Here is a 19,491-nt window from a genome sequence, read left to right as displayed (position 1 = left end):
TATACTCAGTAGTGGGATTGCTGGGTCAAATGGTATTTCTGGTTCTAGATCCTAGAGGAATCGCCACACTGTCTTCCACAATGGTTGAACTAATTTACATTCCCACCAGCAGCGTAAAAGCGTTCCTATTTCTCCACATTTAGGATTTCATTCTTTTTTTATGGTTGCATAGTGCTCCATTGTGTATATATACCACATTTTCTTTATCCAATCATCTGTTGATGGACACTGTGGTTGTTTTCAAATCTTGACAATTGTAAACAATGCTGCAACAAACAGGGGCGTACAGATATCTCTTCAATATACTTATTTCCTTTCTTTTGAGTATATACCTCATAACAGGATTTCTGGATCATATGGTAACTCTAATTTTAGTTGTTTTTTTTTTTTTTTGAAGAACCTCCAAACTGTTCTCCATAGTGCTTGTATTAATGTACATGCACATCAATAGTGGATGAGGGTCCCCTTTTCTTCTCATGCTCACCAACATTTGTTACTGCCTGTCTCTTGGATAAGAGCCATTTTAACTGGGATGAGATGGTATCTCATTGTAGTTTTGATTTGCATTTCTCTGACAATCAATGATATTGAGCACCTTTTCATATGTCTGTTTGCCATTTGTATATCTTCTTTTGAGAAATGTCTATTCAAATATTTTGCCAATTTTTAATTATTAGATTTTTTCCTGTAGGGTTGTTTGAGCTCCTTATACATTCTGATTATTAATCCCTTGTCAGATGAGTAGTTTGCGAATATTTCCTCCCATCCTGTGGGTTTTCTCTTCACTTTGTTGATTATTTCCTTTGCACAGAAGCTTTTTAACCTGATGTGATCCCATTTGTCCATGTTTGCTTTGGTTGCCTCTGCTTCTGGGATATTACTCAAGAAATTGTTGCCCAGACCAAGGTCCTTGAGAGTTTCTCCAATGTTTCCCTGTAGTATTTCAACTCTAGAATTTCTGCTTGATTCTTTTTAATAATTTCAATCTCTTTGTGAAATTTACCTGATAGAATTCTGAATTTCTTCACTGTGTTATCTTGAATTTCTTTTCATTTCCTTAACACAGCTATTTTGAATTATCTGTAAGAAAGATCCAATATCTCTGTTTCTTCAGGATTGGTCCCTGGTGCCTTCAGGTCATTTGGTGAGCTCATGTTTTCCTAGATGGTCTCAGTGTTTTTAGGTGTTCATTGGTGTCTGGGCATTGAAGAATTAGGCATTTATTGCAGTTTTTGCAGTCTGGTCTTGTTTATGCCATCCTTCTTGTCCCTTCCAGTCCCTGTTCCCATTTCCAGGGGGAGCTTCTAAGTGTCTTGAGCGTCCTTCACAACATAGACTATACAAATAGGCACTTATGGATACACTTCTTACTTTTAACTCTCTGCATATTTGCATTGTTTTTGCAGGCAAGCCAATTAGAAGGCCAACTAAAAAAACATATCAATGAGTACTTAGTAATAATATGGGTTAAGTAGGATGAGGTTTTGAATTTTTCTTTTTTCAGTCAAATGGCATCTTAGGTACCACTGCTGGGGGTCCTCAAAATATGCGCTTATCGTCATTCTCTTAAGAGCTGAGATCTGGATTCTGTGTGTGTGTGTGTGTGTGTGTGTGTGAGAGAGAGAGAGAGAGAGAGAGAGAGAGAGAGATTGTTAGGCTACGAAGATGTTTTTGGCTCATAGCTAAGTGGGTTGCTTGCCTGGTGGTGGAGGAATTGCAGGCCAGGCAGTGTGTCCTATGGCCTTGGAATGGACGAGAAAGGCCTGGGCTCCACTGAAAATGACAAGTTGTTTCACTCCACGGTCTCTGCTGCACCAGAGGGTGCGTGTGCCTTCCTTCTTCAGCTGCTGTTAAAGCAAAGCTAGGCTGTGCTTCCGTGGCAGCCCTTTCCTTGTACTGCATTTCACCTTGCGTGTTTGTGTGAGTGTAGAGACTATAATTTGATATGGCTTCTGAAGGCTTACAGTCAGGAAGTGGCAGCCACATCTTGTGTCAGTTGACTGTGGCCTCGGTCCTCTTACTCATCCATCGTTCATTCAACAAGTATTTATCAAGCATTTACTATGTATGAAACAATGGACCCAGATACGGGGAAAACTGGTGAACAAAACCAGAATGTCTAATCGGGTGCATGCTGGCTGGGAAGAGCGAGGGTAGATGCTGAGAGGTTCTGCTTTTGAATGTTTGATACTGTGATTTCCCTTCCAAAAATACACAGTGTCGGCTTCCCTCTCTGCAAGTTTTACCTCCTAAATTCCTCTCTGATCCTTCCTCTGCTTTACGCTTCTGTTACTGCCTCTTCAGGTGCTTCCCCTCACTTTGGCCAATTTAGCAGTCTCCTAACTGATCTCCCTGACTGCACCCTTCAGCCCTGTTTCACATCCATTGTTCAGAATGCCACTTAACACAAAGCTGGGTGTGTCATTTCCATGCCTGAGACTTTTCATGGGCTCTCTATTGTCTATTGCATAAAATCCAAGCTCCTTAACTAGCCATAGGGGGCCCTCAATGACATTGCTCACACGTGTCTGTGGACACATGGAGATGATCTTCAAGAACAGTTCTCCCTTCAAAGACAGACTTGCTGCCCAGCTGTGAGGAGCGTGGTTGGCAGACAGCCTTCAGCTGTCAGCTCCTTTAGGGTTTACCGTAGCTGCAGACAGCCTCCTTCCCCAAGGCAGTCCCTTTTCCTGGATAGCCCACACCTGGTGATTGAGGCAGGGGTATAAAGACTGTCCATTTTAACCTGATATGGGACAGCTCCGACGGCCAACAGTCATTCCAAATCTCCCTGCTGGGTTGGTGCTGTGGTGTGAAAGTGTCCTTTCCAAAAGTCATGTGTTGAAACTTCATAGCCAGTGCGATAGTATTATGAGGTGGGGCCTTTAAGAGGTGATTAGGCCACGAGGCTCCTCCCACGTGAATGGGATTAAGACCCTTTATAAAAGAGGCTTCATGCAGTGTGTGGCTTTCTTGCTCTTTCACCTTCCCCCATGTGAAGGTGCGGTGTTCTTGTCCCCCAAGAGGATGCAGAGACCAGGTCCTCACTAGCTGGCAGCTTGGTTTGGATTTCCCAGCCTCCAGAACTGTGAGAAATAATTTTCTGTTTTTTATAAATTGCCCAGTTTCAGGTATTTTGTTATAGAAGCAGAAAATGTGCTGAGATAATCGGCTTTCTGGGAGGCCAGCCTGCAATTTGACTTCCTCCTCTGCCCAATCAAACTCCTGCCCTTGTTCCTTCACAGGTGCTGCTCCCTAGTAAACACTTTTTACTCCAAACTCTTTCTCATACTTGCTTCTGGAGCCCCTGGCCTGTGACACTGCCTGGATAGCGTCACTGCCGCCGCTCTTATTTATGCCAGACTCCCCATCACTCCCCGCACACACCCTGTTTCAAATCCCTGTGCTTTCATGTGTGCTATTCCCTTTGCCTCAACTTTTCTTCTCAATTTTTTTTTTCTGGTCAACAAAATTTCTATTTTTCCTGTCCCTTCAAACCCAGCTCAGGGAATATCTCCTACCTGGCTCCTTGTTGCTGGGCTTGGCTTGCTTCTTTGTTCTCTCCCTCCTCCCTTTGCTTAGAGAGTACTGCTGTAGTTGGTGGGTACAGTATTGTATACCGAAGTGTATTTGGTACCCAGAAGTGATGGACTCCAGAGCAGAAGGGGACCCAGGACTACCTGACATGGTGGTTGTGACTCTGGAGCAGGAGCTGTGATGAACATGGGAGAGCAGATATGCCTTCAACATACTGACTTCATTTTCTTTGGGTACATACCTAGAATTGGGATTACTGAAACATGGTAGCTTCATTTTAAAAAAGTAATTGTTTTAGAGACAAGGTCTCACTCTTCTGCCCAGGCTGGAGTGCAGTGGCACAGTCATAGCTCACTGCAGCCTTGCCCTCCTGGGCTCAAGAGATCCTCTTGCCTTAACCTCCCCAGGAGCTAGGACTACAGGTGTGTGCCACCATGCCCAGCTAGCTTTTTAAATTTTGTGTTTGTAGAGATGGGGTATCACCATGTTGCCCAGGCTGGTGTCAAACTCCTGGCTGTAAGTGATCCTCGTGCCTCATCCTCCTAAAGTGTTGGGATTACAGGCACGAGCGACTGTGCCCAGGCCACAAGGCTCCTCCCACATGAATGGGATTAAGACCCTTTATAATATTCCATAATTGCTCCATACCATCTTCCATAATTGTTATACTAATTTACATTCCCACCAAGAATGCTTAAAAGTTACCTTTTCTCCACATCCTCCGATACTCATCATTCATCTTTATGGTGAAGGCTGTTCTAACAAGCATGAAATGATACCTCAGGGTGATTTTGATGTACATTTTTCTAGTGATTAGTGATGCTGAGCATATTTTCATGTACCTATTGGCCATTTGTATGTCATCTAAAGAAACATCAGTTCATATATCTATAAAGAACATCATTGCTATTTTGATATGGTTTTTTTGCCTTTGTAGATTGCTTTGAGTAACATGGACATTTTAGTAATGGTAATTCTTTCAATCCATGAACAGGGAATATTTTCTCATTTACTATTCTCTTTTCAACTTTTTCTTCAATGTTTTATAGTTTTTATTTTAGAGATCTTTCATCTCTTTGGTTAAATGTACTCCAAGGGATCTTTGGTTTTGGTAGCTATTGTAAATGGTGTGGTTTCTCCATTTTTTTTTTTTTTCAGATAGTTCACTATTCATGTATAGATGTTTCTGTTTTTATGCCAGTACCATAGTATTTTGATTAAAATTGTTTTATAATATGTTAATATGTTTTGAAATCAGAGAGTGTGATGCCTTCAGCTTTGTTCTTTTGGCTGAAGTTTATTTTTGGCTATTGGGGTCTTTTGTGGTTTTATATGGAATGGTTTGTTTTTGTTTATTAAAAATTTTATTTTAAAAAATTTTCAATATGGAGGGTACATATGCAGGTGTGTTGCATGTGTATATTGCACCCAGCCAGAGAGCATAGTACCAAATAGGTAGTTTTTCAACCCATGCCTCTCTCCCCTCCTCCCCCACCATTAGTCTGCAGTTTCTATTGTTCTCGTGTTTATGTCCATGTGTCTTCAATGTTTAGCTCCCACTTATAAGTGAAAACATGTGGTATTTGGTTTTCTGTTTCTGAGTTAGTTTACTTAGGATTTTGGCCTTCAGCTCCATCCATGTTGTTGGAAAGGATGTGACTTCCTTCTTTTTTATGACTGCATAATATTCCATGGTGTATATAAGCATTTTCTTTATCCAGTCAACGACTGATGGGCACCAAAGTTGAATCCGTGTCTTTGCTGTTGTGAATCGCATTGTGATGGACATATGCATATATATGTCATTATGGTAGAATGATTTATATACCCGGTAATGGAAATGCTGAGTCAAATGGTAGTTCTATTTTAAGTTCTTTGAGAAATCTCCAAACTGCTCTTCACAGTTGCTGAACTAATTTACATTCCCACCATCAGCATATAAGCGTTCCCTCCCTTTTCTCCACAGCCTTGCCAGCATCTGCTTTTTTTGGACTTTTTATTAATAGCCATTTTGACTGGTGTGAGATGGTATCTCATTGTGGTTTTGATTTGCATTTCTCTGGTGATTAGTGATGAGCATTTTTTTTCATATGTTTGTTGTCCAATCCTGTCCCTTCCCTTGAGAAGTGTCTTTTCCTTTGCCCATTTTTTAAATGTGGTTATTTTTTGGTTGTTGATTTAAGTTCCTTACAAATACTGGATATTAGACCTTCGTCAGATGCATAGTTTGCAAATATTTTCTCCCGTTCTGCAGGTTGTCTGTTTACTCTTTTGATAGTTTCTTTGGCTGTGTAGATGATCTTTAAGTAATTAGGTCCCACTTTTCAATAGTTTGACCTATTCTTTTTTTATTTGGAGGCCTTTTATTTCTCTTGCCTGATCGCTCTGGCTAGGCCTTCCGGTACTATATTGAATAGGGTGGTAAGAGTGGGCATCCTTGTTTTGTTCCAGGTCTCAAGGGGAATGGCTCCAGCTTTTGTCCATTCAGTATGATGTTGGCTGTGGGTTTGTCATAGATGGCTCTTATTATTTTGACGTATGTTCCTTGGATGCCTACTCTGTTGAGGAGTTTTATCATGAAGGGATGCTGGATTTTAGCAAAACCTGTTTCTGTTTCTATTGAGATGATCATATAGTTTTTGCTTTTAATTCTGTTTATGTGATAAATCACATTGACTGATTTGTGTATGTTGAACCAGCCTTGCATCCCAGGAAGTAAGGTTGGGCAAGTCCAGATGGTCATTTTACAGGTAATTGCTGACATGCAGTTGCCTCTCAACCTGGGGAAAACTAATGAAAGCAACTGGGTTGTGTGGGAAAGGTCGCTCAGGATTTGAGCCTGAAAGGCCTATGGACAATGTTTCCTACAGCACGATGTTGTCGACTAGTTTCTTCTGGTGTGGCACCTCTATTGGCCAGAATACAGAGCAATTCCCAAGATCTGTGTGCTGGCTACTTTAAGTCCTACCTTCATTCTTTGTTTCTAACTGACCCCAGGTGGTCTCACTCTGCCGGTGCTCTCTCTGTGTCCCCTGGGATGAGACAAGCATGAGCTTGCCTCCTCCTGCAAAGGATCCCAGAATGAAGGGGAAACTGAGTATCCGCTTCCAATTCACTTTTCTTATTGTAGAAACTGTGGGTCTAGAACATTCTCTGTGTGGTGTGGTGCTGACTTTGGGGAGGGTGAAATGGTCAGGGAACAATTTCTGTTACTCTTTGATGATGGCTCTTCTCAGTTGTGTGGCCCAGGGTGGTGTCTCAGCCTCAGTCCCAATTCCTGGAATATTCAAGATGTTTTTCTAAAAATCTGAAGTTCCAGGATACATGTGCATGATGTGCAGATTTGTTACGTAGGTAAACATGTGCCATGGTGTTTTGCTGCACCTGTCAAGCCATCACCGAGGTACTAAGCCCTGCATGCATTAGCTCTTGATCCCGATTCTCTCCCCCCACCACCCCCACTCTGCTAACAGGCCCCAGTGTGTGTTGTTCCCCTCCCCATGTCCTTGTGTTCTTGATTGTGGGTGCTTCTAGTTGGATTTCTGTGTGGCGGAGTGAAACTGGAGAACTCCTATTCTGCCATCTTGCTTATGTCGTTCTCTTCTTGACCAATTTTTAATAAAAAATATATGATTCAGATTTTCTATGTGTTTAGAGGGGAAAGAAGTATTGTTATGGACTGAATGTTTGTGTCCCTGCCAAATCCATATGTCGAAGCTCTACTTCCCCATGTGATAGTATCTTTGGGAGGTAACTGGGTTTAGAGGAGCTCATGATGATGAGCCCCATAATGGGATGAGTGCTCTTACAAGAAGAGGAGGAAACCAGTGCTTTTCCTTTCTCTCCTTGCATACACAAAGAAGAGGTCATGTGAGCTCACAGCAAGATGGTGGCTGCCTACAAGCTAGGAAGAAGTCTTACCAGAACCCAACCATGCTGGCATCCTGATAGTGACTCCTAGCTTCCACAACTGTGAGAAAATAAATCTGTTGTTTAAGCCACCCAGTGTATGGTATTTGTTATAACATCCCTAATTGACTAAGACAAATGTGTTTTCCACATCTAATCATTCATCCAATTTATAAGTCAAACCCAATGGCAAACCAAACCTTCAGATCCTTTAAAAACTAAAAAAGTAACTATGAATAATTTCTTTTTTTCTTTTTCTTTTTTTTTTGCTTGGTAAATCAACTATTTTTATTTTATTATTTTATTTTCCATAAGTCGTTGGGGTACAGGTGTATTTGGTTACATGAGTAAGTTCTTTAGTGGAGATTTATGAGATCCTTGTGCACCCATCATCCAAGCAGTATACACTGCATCATATTTGTTGTCTTTTATCCGTCGCCCCCCTCCCACTCTTCTCCCCAAGTCTCCAAAATCCATTATATCATTTTTATGGCTTTGTGTCCTCATAGCTTAGCTCCCACATATCATTGAGAACATATGATATTTGGTTTTCCATTCTTGAGTTACTTCACTTAGAATAATAGTCTCCAGTCTCATCCAGGTCATTGCAAATGCTATTAATTCATTCCTTTTTATGGCTGAGTAGTATTCCATTATATATATGCCATAGTTTCTTTACCCATTCGTTGATCAATGGGCATTTGGGTTGGTTCCACGATTTTGCATTTGTGAATTGTGTTGCTATAAACATGAGTGTGCAAGTATATTTTTCAAATAATGACTTCTTTTCCTCTGGATAGATACCCAGTAGTGGATTGCTGGATCAAATGGTAGTTCTATTTTTAGTTCTTTAAGGAAACTCCACACTGTTTTCCATGGTGGCTGTACTAGCTTACAATCCCACCAGCAGTGTAGAAGTGTTCCCTGATCACTGCATCCATGCCAACATCTCCTCTTTTTCTATTTTTTGATTATGGACATTCTTGCAGGAGTATGATAATTTTTTGATTATGGCCGTTTTTTGTAGGAGTACAGTGGTATTACATTGTGGTTTTGATTTGCATCTCCCTGATCATTAGTGAAGTTGAGCATTTTTTCAAATGTTTGCTGACAATTAGTTTATCTTCTTCTGAGAATTGTCTGTTCATGTCCTTAGCCCACTTTTTGATGGGATTGTTTGTTTTGTTCTTATTGATTTGTTTGAGTTTGTTGTAAATTCTGGATATTAGTCCTTTGTCAGATGTATACATTATGAAGAGTAAATCAACTATTGACCCTTATTTAGGTAGTGTGGTTTATATTCTGAAAATGACTCACAGATTTTGAAAAAATTACATAAAAATCTTATAATTTTCTTTCCATCACACTTTCTCAGCATTTTTGCCATAACATTTTCTTAAACTAAATGAATTTGAATAACTGCCCTGTGATTTACTTAGGAAAATTGCTTATGTATCTGTTTCCTCATTTGTAAAATAAAAATAACAAAACCTTGTTCATAAGATTGTTTAAAGGACTCAATGGGAAACATTTGAAAGTCCTGTAATCTGGCAGATGTCAGAAATATGATTTCCTTCCTTTCTTGACACCAGTGAGCATAATAGAAAAGTAATAGAAATAATGCTTCAGCTAATTTTGGTTAGAAATAACCATGACTTTTGTCTCTACAGATCCATGAATAGATGAGTTTTAAAGTCTTATTCATTCTTTAAAGTCTTTATTAATTCAATGGCATAATAAAAACCTCACAGATATAAGCTATCTTTTTATATCTCATATTTTGACACCGTATCAAACCCTTTTCCAGGTACCATTTAACTCACTCAATTGAGAAAGATTGCATGCCTAGATTGCTGAAGACTTTTATTCCTTTCACATACAGTTAAAATTGGGAGTAAGTGCTTCGCAATAGTATAGATGATGTAGTGTAAGGTAGAATAGCACTTAACCATGGCAGAAATTCAATTATACTTGTGTCTTATAAGGTATAATTAGGCAAAAATTAGATTCTAATTTTAGTTTATATAATTACTGTGGTAAAAGATGTATTATAATTTTTAAGTACTGAGATTTTTTTCTGGGTTTTTGCATTCTGATTCTCTGTTACAGTTTTTTCTTCCCATAGTGGTTTTCTGTCCTATCCTCACTTTATAAATTTGCAGTATACATTTTTAAATACAATTTCTGCATAGTTCCATTTTCTATGAAAGAGCAAACAGTTCAGCTAGGAAACGGGAACAATATCAGCCTTTAGATAGTGTGGGCGAAACAGAGTCACTTCCCTTTCAGCTCAGCTTTGATTTCAAGTTACTTAAACTCTACCTGAAAATGATTTTATGTCATATACTTGTACAATGTAAACATCATCCAAATTAAAAATGTTAAAGCCTCAATGTCTTCCCTAAGTATTTATGAAAATAAAACAAGAGACTATTTCTGATTCTATTATCAATATTGAGAAGGAATGGTCAGTAAGTATATGACGTTTTATAGTCTTTGATCACGAAAAGAGGAAGGTAATTTGAAAGTGTGTTCTATTTGTAACCTTATCTGCTGGAATTTATGTGTTATCTGTTGGAATTGCCAGCACATATAAGGCTATATGTTTTAAATAACTAATTTGTTAAAGAGCCATTAAAAATATGAGTTTGAAAATAACAAAGGAATTTAATACTACTTAATAAATATTTTAGGGTTGAAAATAAGTGTTACATTTTCTTTAGTGGCATATTTCAAGCATATAATAAAATAATTTTAGACACATATATACCATCCACAAAATTAAAAATATTAATTTGTTACCTGATCATGTCACTTCTTTCTGTAAAAAAGATTTAAAATATTGTAGTTAACACTAAAGCACTATCCCTATTCCTTTCCCTCATTTTGTTCTCCTTTTCAAAGGAATTGATTTCCGAATTTGAGAACAATTTTCAAGTATGTTTGTACTTTAGGAGAACAGTTTTCAAACTTTTGGTTTCAGGATGCATTTACCTGCTTAAAATTTTTGGGACCAAAAGAGCCATGAGCTGTGTTTATATGGGTTTTATCTACTGATATTCTCATATTAGAAAGACATTTAAAATATTTATTTACTAATTTCCTCATAAAACAATAATATTACCATGACATGTTTTTATAGTAGGATTTTAAATAGAAATAACTATATTTTTTTAAAAAATTTATTGAAGAATAGCATGGTTTTACTTTTTTTCCAATCTTTTTAATGTCTGGCTTAACACAAGAGAGCTAGATTCTTGTATCAGCTTCTGCATTTATTTGTAGTGATATGTTATTTTGGTTGACATGTATGAAGAAAATCCAGCCTTATACAGATGTGTAATTGCAAAAGGGAGGATTATGTTAATAACCTTTTCAATTAATATTATTTGATACTACATCAAAACGTGATAAGTGGTAGTTTCTTAAAGGTTAGTAGCAATGCAGAATCTGATAACACATGAATAGACATTTTATCCCCTATGTCATTAAAATCCATTGCCTTCTTTTGCATTTTAAGTTAATCTTTTATTTATGTGTAACTTTTTCACATAATGCATTGGTCATTTGAAAAATACTGGCTCACTGAGTTATACAGATCTTCCAGTGTTGACACATTTCATATATATATGAAATATATATCCATCACCATGATGGACAAATTTTCCAAAGGGGTGATATTGCTTGATAGACCAAATATTTATTACTGGCAACAAATACTGTCAGTTTTTCTTACAGCGACAGGCTCACTTCATTTATTTTGTGGCAACGCCTGCCAAATACCAATTCTGAATAACTATAGTTTATCAGTAATTCTAACAAATAAAAATAATGTTCCATGAAATGGCTGGTTGAGCCGAAATTCAATCATTCAAGTACTTCCTCACAAGACAATCATTGTACTTTGAGATGCAGAAGTGCTCTCTGGTACTAGCCATTATATTATACAAAATATTAAAAAGACATACATGAAAAGATGTGATTTAATAAAAATTTATTGCTTTATCAAGGACAACATTTGTTTAGAATTTTGTCTTTCTCTGCATATATTGACATGTTAATTTTTTCTTTTTGTTTGTCAATATAATAAACACTTATGGATTAAAAAGTATCAAATTATCTTTATATACCTTTGAAATATCCTAATGGGTACTTATGCAGTATTATTATTTTTAAATTCTCTGTTGGATTCAATTTACTAGTATTTTCTTTGAGATACCTGTATTTATATTTTTAAGTGAAATTAGCTCTTGCACTTTTTCTTGTCCTCTTTTTCTGTTTTGATACCAGGTGATAATTATGACATAAAACTATTTGGGAAGTTTTATTTCTTTTTCTATTCTCTGCAAATTTTTTTTTTAAAAAAAACTGGATGATTCGTAACTTCCTAAAAGTTGCTTATAAATGGATTTATATTTGTGATGTGTACATATTCATATATATATGAATATTTAAAATGATTGCTTAAATTCTAGTTATAGGACTATTTAATTTTTCCATTTCTTCTTGAGTCAGCTTTGAAAAGTCACATTTTTTTCAAGGATTTATTTATTTTGTCAAAATGTTCAAAATTATTGGCATGTAGATGTTGATGATATTCCCTCTTCATCACCCTAATCTTGATGTTATCTTTAGTTTTTACCACCATTCTTCCCACTGTAGTCTTTACTCATGTCTTTTCTTTCTTTGCTCAATGTTCCAGGGGTTTGTTCACTTCATTTTATTTTAAAAGAACCTATCTTTGGCTTTTAAAATCCTCTTCATTGTATTTTTGTTTTATATTTTATTGAGTTCGATTCCCAATTTATTTATTAAAATATCTCCTTTCCTCTGTGTTCTCTGGGATCACTAAATTGTTCATTTGTTCCAGAATCCTCCCCTTCTACTGGCCATACTACCACTGCTATTTATGAATATGCATTTATGTTTGAGAGTTTTGTTTTCAGGGGTGGATGGAATTCTTGCATGAAGAGAAGGAAGGTGAGGAACTACAGAAATAAAAGATAGGATGGTCTTTCCAAGGGCAAGGTCTGACTTCCTACAGAGAAAAGGAATGCAGGGAAAAGGCAAGAGAGTGTTGCTTTGAGGCCCCAAAGATAAAATCAACCCAGAGCACAAGAGGAATCTTGTTGGCATTTCTGCACAAACCATATGGGCTGTGTCCAGAGTGACTATATGTCAACATTGAAGTGGTGCATGTTGTACCTGTTAGAACATCAAGAAAGGGGAAGCCTCACCCAGGGCATCTGTGGTAGGGGTAGTGCAAAGTGTCTTCTCTAAAGAGCTTGAAGATAGCAGGCTCCTTAGAGAAGCCAAACCTCTGGGTCATAAGTGAATGGGTGCTAGAAAACATGAGAGCCCTCTCTAAGCTATGACTGTGTATATATAGATAAGCCTAAGACTGTGGGCCTATGATCAAGCAGGTTTAAATATTTGACCCTGTAAAATCCTGGTAGTAGTGTTAGCATGACATTATTTATTGCCAAGGCTGGTGAGGTCTGGGAGGCACTGGGATACACATTGTGTCTTTTCTTCACCACAGGTAGATATGCTCATTCTGAGCTGGAGCTGTACTCTGACTGTTGCATATCCCAAAGCATAATGCCTTATGTGTGGTGAAGGATATTTCCGGTCTCCACTTCAATCCCCTTTCCAAAATTACCTTCATTTAGGCCTCTGAAAGGGTCTCCGTAGGACTCTTCCCAGAGCCCCATGCATGTCTTTGTTCCTCAGGCTGTAGATGAAAGGGTTCATCATAGGTGTCACCACAGCATACATCACTGTGGCTACTGAGTCCTTCATGGAGTAGGTATGGAGGGGCTGCAGGTACACCATAGCAAGCGTCCCATAAAAGAGGGAGACCACACCCAAATGCGAGGCACAGGTAGAGAAGGTTTTGTATTTCTTAGAGGCTGAGGGCATTTGAAGGATGGTTCTGACAATACGTACATAGGATGTGGTCATGAACCCTAAGGGGGTGAGGAAGATGAAGCAGCCAGTGGCAATCAACACTGTGTGAATGATGTGGGTGTTGGAACATGCCAGCCGCAGCAGGATGTACGTGTCACAGAAGAGGTAGTGGATCTCTTGAGGCCCGCAGAAGGTCACCCTGGTCATGAGGAGGGTGAGGAGGAGGCCATAGAGAACAGACAGCCCCCAACACAAGGAGAGGAGCAAGACACAGAGCCCAGGGCTCATGGCTGTGACATAGTGGAGGGGGCAGCAGATGGCCACATAGCGATCATACGCCATCACGGCCAGGATGAGGTTGTCCAGGGTCACCAAGGAGACCAGGAAGTAGAGCTGCGTCAGACACCCTGCATAGGAGATGGCTTTGTTCTGGGACTGGAAGTTCACCAGCATCTTGGGGATTGTGTTGGTGACAAAGAAGAGGTCAGTGAAGGAGAGGTTGGCCAGGAAGAAGTACATGGGGGTGTGCAGGTGGGAATCAGAGCTGATGGCCAGGATGATGAGCACATTTCCCAGCACCGTGACCAAGTACATGGACAGGAACATCCAAAACAGGATCTGCTGCTGCTCAGGACTCTCTGAGATCCCCAGGAGAAGGAACTGTGAGTTCTCACTCTGGTTATCTCCATCCATTCCCCCAACTTTCTGTAACATTAACACCAACAAATGTTTATTAAGTGCCCTCATTTGAATAAGGACACGAAGATAAGCAAAATCAACTCTTTTCTTAGCATTAAAATATCTTGGACTAAATTTTAAAAATAATAAAAGCAACAGGTCATTATAGGCACAAAAATAGAATATGGAAAGTATGCAACTTATTTATTCCAGCAACTTCTAACCTGACATAATGAATATTATAAAAACAATGTCTAAGCCTTATTTTTAATCCTGCCATCTTCCAATAGTCTTGAAGTGTTTAAAGTTTAGTGTGTTATGTTATGATTTTATACAGGGTTTTAAGTGATATTTAATACAGGTATATGCATTACAAGAAAAGATTATTGTCCAATTGGAGTAAGTGGAGAAATAAAATATTGGAAAGGAGAAAGAAGAATTATTATTACTTGTTGATATAATGATCTCTCTGGGAAATCTAAGAAAATGAGTGGAAACATCATTAGAAAAAAAAAGATGTCTGTGATTAGTCAGTGAAGTGACCCATGACAAAATGAACAGGCTCTCAGCTTTCATGGTCCCTGTAAGCCACGTAGTGCACTGCTAAAGACCGTCCTGTGGGAACTCTTTTTTTTTTTTTTTAAATTTTAATTTTAGATTCGGGGGTGCATGTGCAGATTTGTTACAAGGATATATTGAGAGATGCTGACGTTTGGGCATCTATTGATCCCGAACTCTTAAATTCAAGTCAAAGCACTGCCTCTTCTTGGCTGTAATGCCTCAGGCAGGTCACTTGTGTTCTTTAAGACTCAGGTTTTTTAAATGTGAAAAATGGGTTGGGGTGAGGAGAAAATTAAGGAATAAAGTACTTAACACAAAGAGCTGACATGTGGAGAGCACTCAATAAATAGTACCTGTTATTATATATGAATGATAAGAATACTAAGATTAAAATATGAAACACATTATCAGCAAACAATCTATGCATTAAGATATTAATAAGAATCAGGTATGGTCTTCAAATTCTCTATTGAGGCATAAAGTAAAAATTTATTAAATGGACAGATATAACCAAGATTCTAGATAAAAAAGATGAGATGTTGCAAAGGTGCATATTCTGAGTTGTTCTAAAATTTAACCTATTTGAAAGTCAAAATTGTAACAGGGTTTTAAACAAACAAGAGCTAGTTTAAATTTCCTATAAAATAGGAATGAAAATAAGCTAGGAAAATGTTGAAGACAAGGAGACACTTGCTCTATTAAGAACTTTAAAATAGTGGGGGTACTGGTGCTAGAATGAACAGATCAGTAGAACTGTCTAGAAACTTAAGAAACAGCCAAGTTCATGTGGAATGTGACACTTTAATTCACCAGGGAAAGGTTGCATTATGCAATATATGACATTAGGACAACTGTCTACTTATTTTTTGGGAAAACTTACATCAATGTTTTGTATTTTATCAAACATACTAAAACATACCAAACATACTAGTATATTTTATCAAAATATACTAAAGATTAAAAAATTATTTTTTCCTTTTGAAAACTGAATGTATATGGAATAAAACATTAAAAATCTGAAAAGTTATAAAGGAGATAATATAAATTGTATCAAATTCCAGCATGTAGAGTTAGATAACCATGGCTAATGTCTTTTTAGCCGAGACATGAAGGACCACAAAAAGCCAGTCTTGTAACACAATAGGCAAAGAGCTTTGCAGAAAAACAGCCACCCTGAGCAGAGCCCCTGAGCAGGGAAAGGTCGTTCTTGTGTTTAAGGAAGTAAATATAGGCCAGCATGTCTGGGAGCAAAGAGGATATTGGTGAGACAGGATGTTGTGCAATGGCCAGTAATGAACTGTAAAGCAGAAGTGGCTGTGCATATTTAGCAACTATTGTTTTTCTTCATAGTTTATCAACAGTATTTAAAAAATCAGGTATGGCTGTTGCATTTTTAATAAAACACTTTTTCAGTGTCACTCAAGATACATTATGTGAATAGCCTTCTTAATATGGAAGCATACTTGTATGCCCATTATGAACCACTGAATCAATTTGCTAATATTTTATTTAGACTTTTGTAGTCACAATTATTCACGAAGTTTGTCTACGGTCTTTTTTGGTATCTGCCTTTTTAGTACTATTTGGCTTGCATCAGAGTCCATACTAAACTTGTATTCACTTATTTTCAAGTCTAACATTTAAAATTTCCTGCAATTTCTTTAATGGCTTACAAGAGAAATTTTAAAAATATTTTGTCGAATTCTTTTTGTATACATTTATTTATTTAGAGATTGGGTCTCACTCTGTTGCCCAGCCTGGAGTACAGCAGTGTCATCACAGCTCACTGTAGCCTTGAACTCCTGAGCTCAAGCCATCCTCCCACCTCAGCCTCCCGAGTAGCTGGGACCACAGGTGTGTGTCACCATGGCTGGCTGATTTAAATTTTTTCTGTAGAAACAGGGTCTCGCTATGTTGCCCAGGCTGGTCTCCAACTCCTGGCCTCCAGCGATCCTTCTGTCTTGTCTTCCCAAAGTGGTTTGATTATAGTCATGAGCCACTGAGCCTGGCCTTGGAATTCTTTTTCTAAATAAAAATAGCTTCAGCAGGGTGCAGTAACTCATGCCTGTAATCCCAGCACTTTGGGAGGCAGAGGTGTGCATATCATCTGGGCCCAGGAGTTCCAGACCCAGCCTGGCAACATGGCGAAACCCCATCTCTACTAAAAATACAAAATTAACTGGGTGTGGCCGCAGATGCCTGTAGTCCCAGCTACTTGGGAGGCTGAGGTGGGAGGATCACCTGAGCCTGGGAGGCCGAGGCTGCGGTGAGCCATGATTGTGCCACTGCCCTCCAGCCTGGGCAACAGAGCAAGACCCTGTCTCAAAAAAATGGCTCTAAAAAACTATATTGTAATCTATTGATTATAGACAAAAAATTTCCAACGTGAACAATTAAAGCAATACGAAAAAATTTATACAATAAGTAAAAGTCATCCCAAATTCTGTCAGAGCAGCCACTGTTTACACTTTGGTGAAGATACTTTCCATTTGATTCATTCAGTCATCTTTATTCACTCAGCAATGTGATGGGGAACTTCCTCCAAGTCAATATTGTCATTAGCTATTTTTGTTATTGTTGTTGTTCAGGGACCTTATTTTTCAGCCTGCATGATAGTTGTTTTTTTTCGAGATGGAGTCTCTTGCTGTCACCCAGGCCGGACTGCAGTGGCACAATCTCGGCTCATTGCAACCTCTGCCTCCCGGCTTTAAGTGATTCTCCAGCCTCAGCCTCCTGAGTAGCAGGGACTATAGGCGCCCACCACCATGCCCAGCTAATTTTTGTACTTTTAGTGGAGAAGGGGTTTCACCATGTTGGCCAGGCTGGTCTTGAACTCCTGACCTCAAGTGATCCACCTGCTTTGGCCTCCCAAAGTGCTGGGATTACAGGTGTGAGCTGCATGATAGTTTTTAAATCTTAATATTGAAAAAAAAAACACAACCCAGCTACAGGCGTACCTTGGAGATATTGTGAGTTTGATTCCAGATCACCTCAATAGAGCAAATATTGCAATAAAGCGCATCACACAGTGTTGTGGCTTCCCAGTGTATACGTGTTACGTTGACACTATACTGTAGGCTATTAAGTGTGCAGGAGCATTATGTCTAAAAATGTACATTCCTTAACTAAAAATACCTTATTGCTGAGAAATGATAGCAATCACCTGACCCTTCAGCAAGTTATAATCCTTTTGCTGGTGGAAGGTCTCACCTTGATGCTGATGGCTGCTGACTTACCAGTGTGGTGGTTGCTGAAGTTTGGGGTGGCTTTGGCAATTTCTTCAAACAAGAACGATAAAGTTGGCCACATCAGTTGACTCTTCCCTTTAGGAAACATTTCTCTGTAGCATGTGATGCTGCCTGACAACATTTTACCTACAGTAGAACTTCTTTCAAAATTGGAGGCCACCCTCTCAAACTCTGCCACTGCCTTGTCAAGTAAGTTCATGTCTATGCTGTATTCTTTGTTGTCATTTCAACCATGTTCACAGCATCTTCACCAGGAGTGGTGTTCATCTCGAGAAACTGCTTTCTTTGCTCACCCGTAAGAAGCAACTACTCATCGGTCCAAGTTTTATTACGAGATTGTAGCTCTTCAGTCACATCTTCAGGCTCCACTTCTAATTCTGTTCTCTGCTCTTTCCATCACACCTGCAGTTACGGAACTCTTCCTCCCAGCGAAGTCTCGAACTCCTCAAATTCACCCATGAGCATTGGAATCAACTTTTCCCAACTCCTATTAATGTTGATATCTTGACCTCCTCCCATGAATCATGAATTTCTTAATGGCATCTAGAATGGTGAATCCGTTCCATGTTTTCCCTTCCCTTTGCCCAGATCCATCAGAGGAATCACTATCTATGCAGCTGTAGTCTTACAAAATGTGTTTCTTATATAATCATAAGTCTTGAAAGTAAAAATTAGTCCTTGATCCCTGGGCTGCAGATTGGATATTGTGCTAGAGGCATGAAAACAGCATCAACCTTCTTGCACATCTCCATCGGAGTGCTTGGGTGACCATGAACAGTCATATTTTGAAATGAATATTATTTTCTGAGTAGTAAGTGTCAACAGTGGCTTAAGATATTGAGTAAACTGTGGTATAAACAGATGTGCTGTCATTCAGGCTTTGTTGTTGCATTTATAGAGCACAAGCAGAATAGATGCAGCCTAATTCGTAAGGGTCCTAAGAGTTTTGAAATGGTCAATAAGTGTTGTCTTCAACTTAGTCACCAGCTGTATTCGTCCATAACAAGAGAATCAGCCTGTCTTTGAAACTTTGAAGCCAGGCATTGACTTCTCCTCTCTAGCTATGAAAGTCCTAGATGGCATCTTTTTCCAGGAGAAAGCAGATTTGTTTACATTGAAAATCTGTTGTTTAGTGTACTCACCATTATCAGTTATCTCATCTAGATCTTCTGGATAACTCGTTGCAGCTTCTACATCATCACTTTCTGCTTCACCTTGCACTCTTATGTTATGGAGAGGGCTGCTTTCCTTTAACCTTAGGAGCCAACTTTTGCTAGCTTCACATTTTCTTCTGCAGCTTTCTTAGTTGTCTCGGCCTCTGCAGAACTGAAGAGAATTAGGAACTTGCTCCGTATTAGACCTTGGCCTAAGGGAATGTTATTGCGGGTTAGAGCTTCTCTCCAGACGACTAAAACTTTCTCCATATCAGCTAGAAGGCTGTTTCACTCTCTTGTCATTTGTGTGTGCAGTGGAGTAGCACTGTTTAATTTCCTTCAAGAACTTGTCCTTTGCATTGACAATTTGGCTAACTGTTTTGTACAAGAGGTCTAGCGTTTGGCCTATCTCTGCTTTTGCTTGTCTTTTTCAACCAGCTTAATCATTTCTGGCTTTTGATTTAAAGTGAGAGACATGTGACTCTCCTTTCACT

At 38.7% G+C, this 19,491-nt stretch overlaps 2 protein-coding genes across 8 annotated transcripts in view; one reads left to right on the top strand and one right to left on the bottom strand.

The window, feature by feature from the left end:
• The window catches only part of SPATA22 (spermatogenesis associated 22), a 411,549-nt gene that overhangs the window by 278,647 nt on the left and 113,411 nt on the right, over window positions 1-19,491 (top strand). The gene's annotated exons all lie outside the window — the stretch shown is intronic.
• On the bottom strand, window positions 13,111-14,064 carry LOC100974833 (olfactory receptor 1D5). Its single transcript, XM_008962604.4, has one exon. It carries the CDS (start codon window positions 14,047-14,049, stop codon window positions 13,111-13,113), a length of 939 nt encoding a protein of 312 aa, XP_008960852.3. The 5' UTR covers window positions 14,050-14,064.

Source organism: Pan paniscus, chromosome 19 (genome assembly GCF_029289425.2).
Source record: "Pan paniscus chromosome 19, NHGRI_mPanPan1-v2.0_pri, whole genome shotgun sequence".
Lineage (NCBI taxonomy): Eukaryota > Metazoa > Chordata > Mammalia > Primates > Hominidae > Pan > Pan paniscus.
Note: the sequence above shows the minus strand (reverse complement) of the source record. Positions and strands in the feature narration are given on the sequence as shown.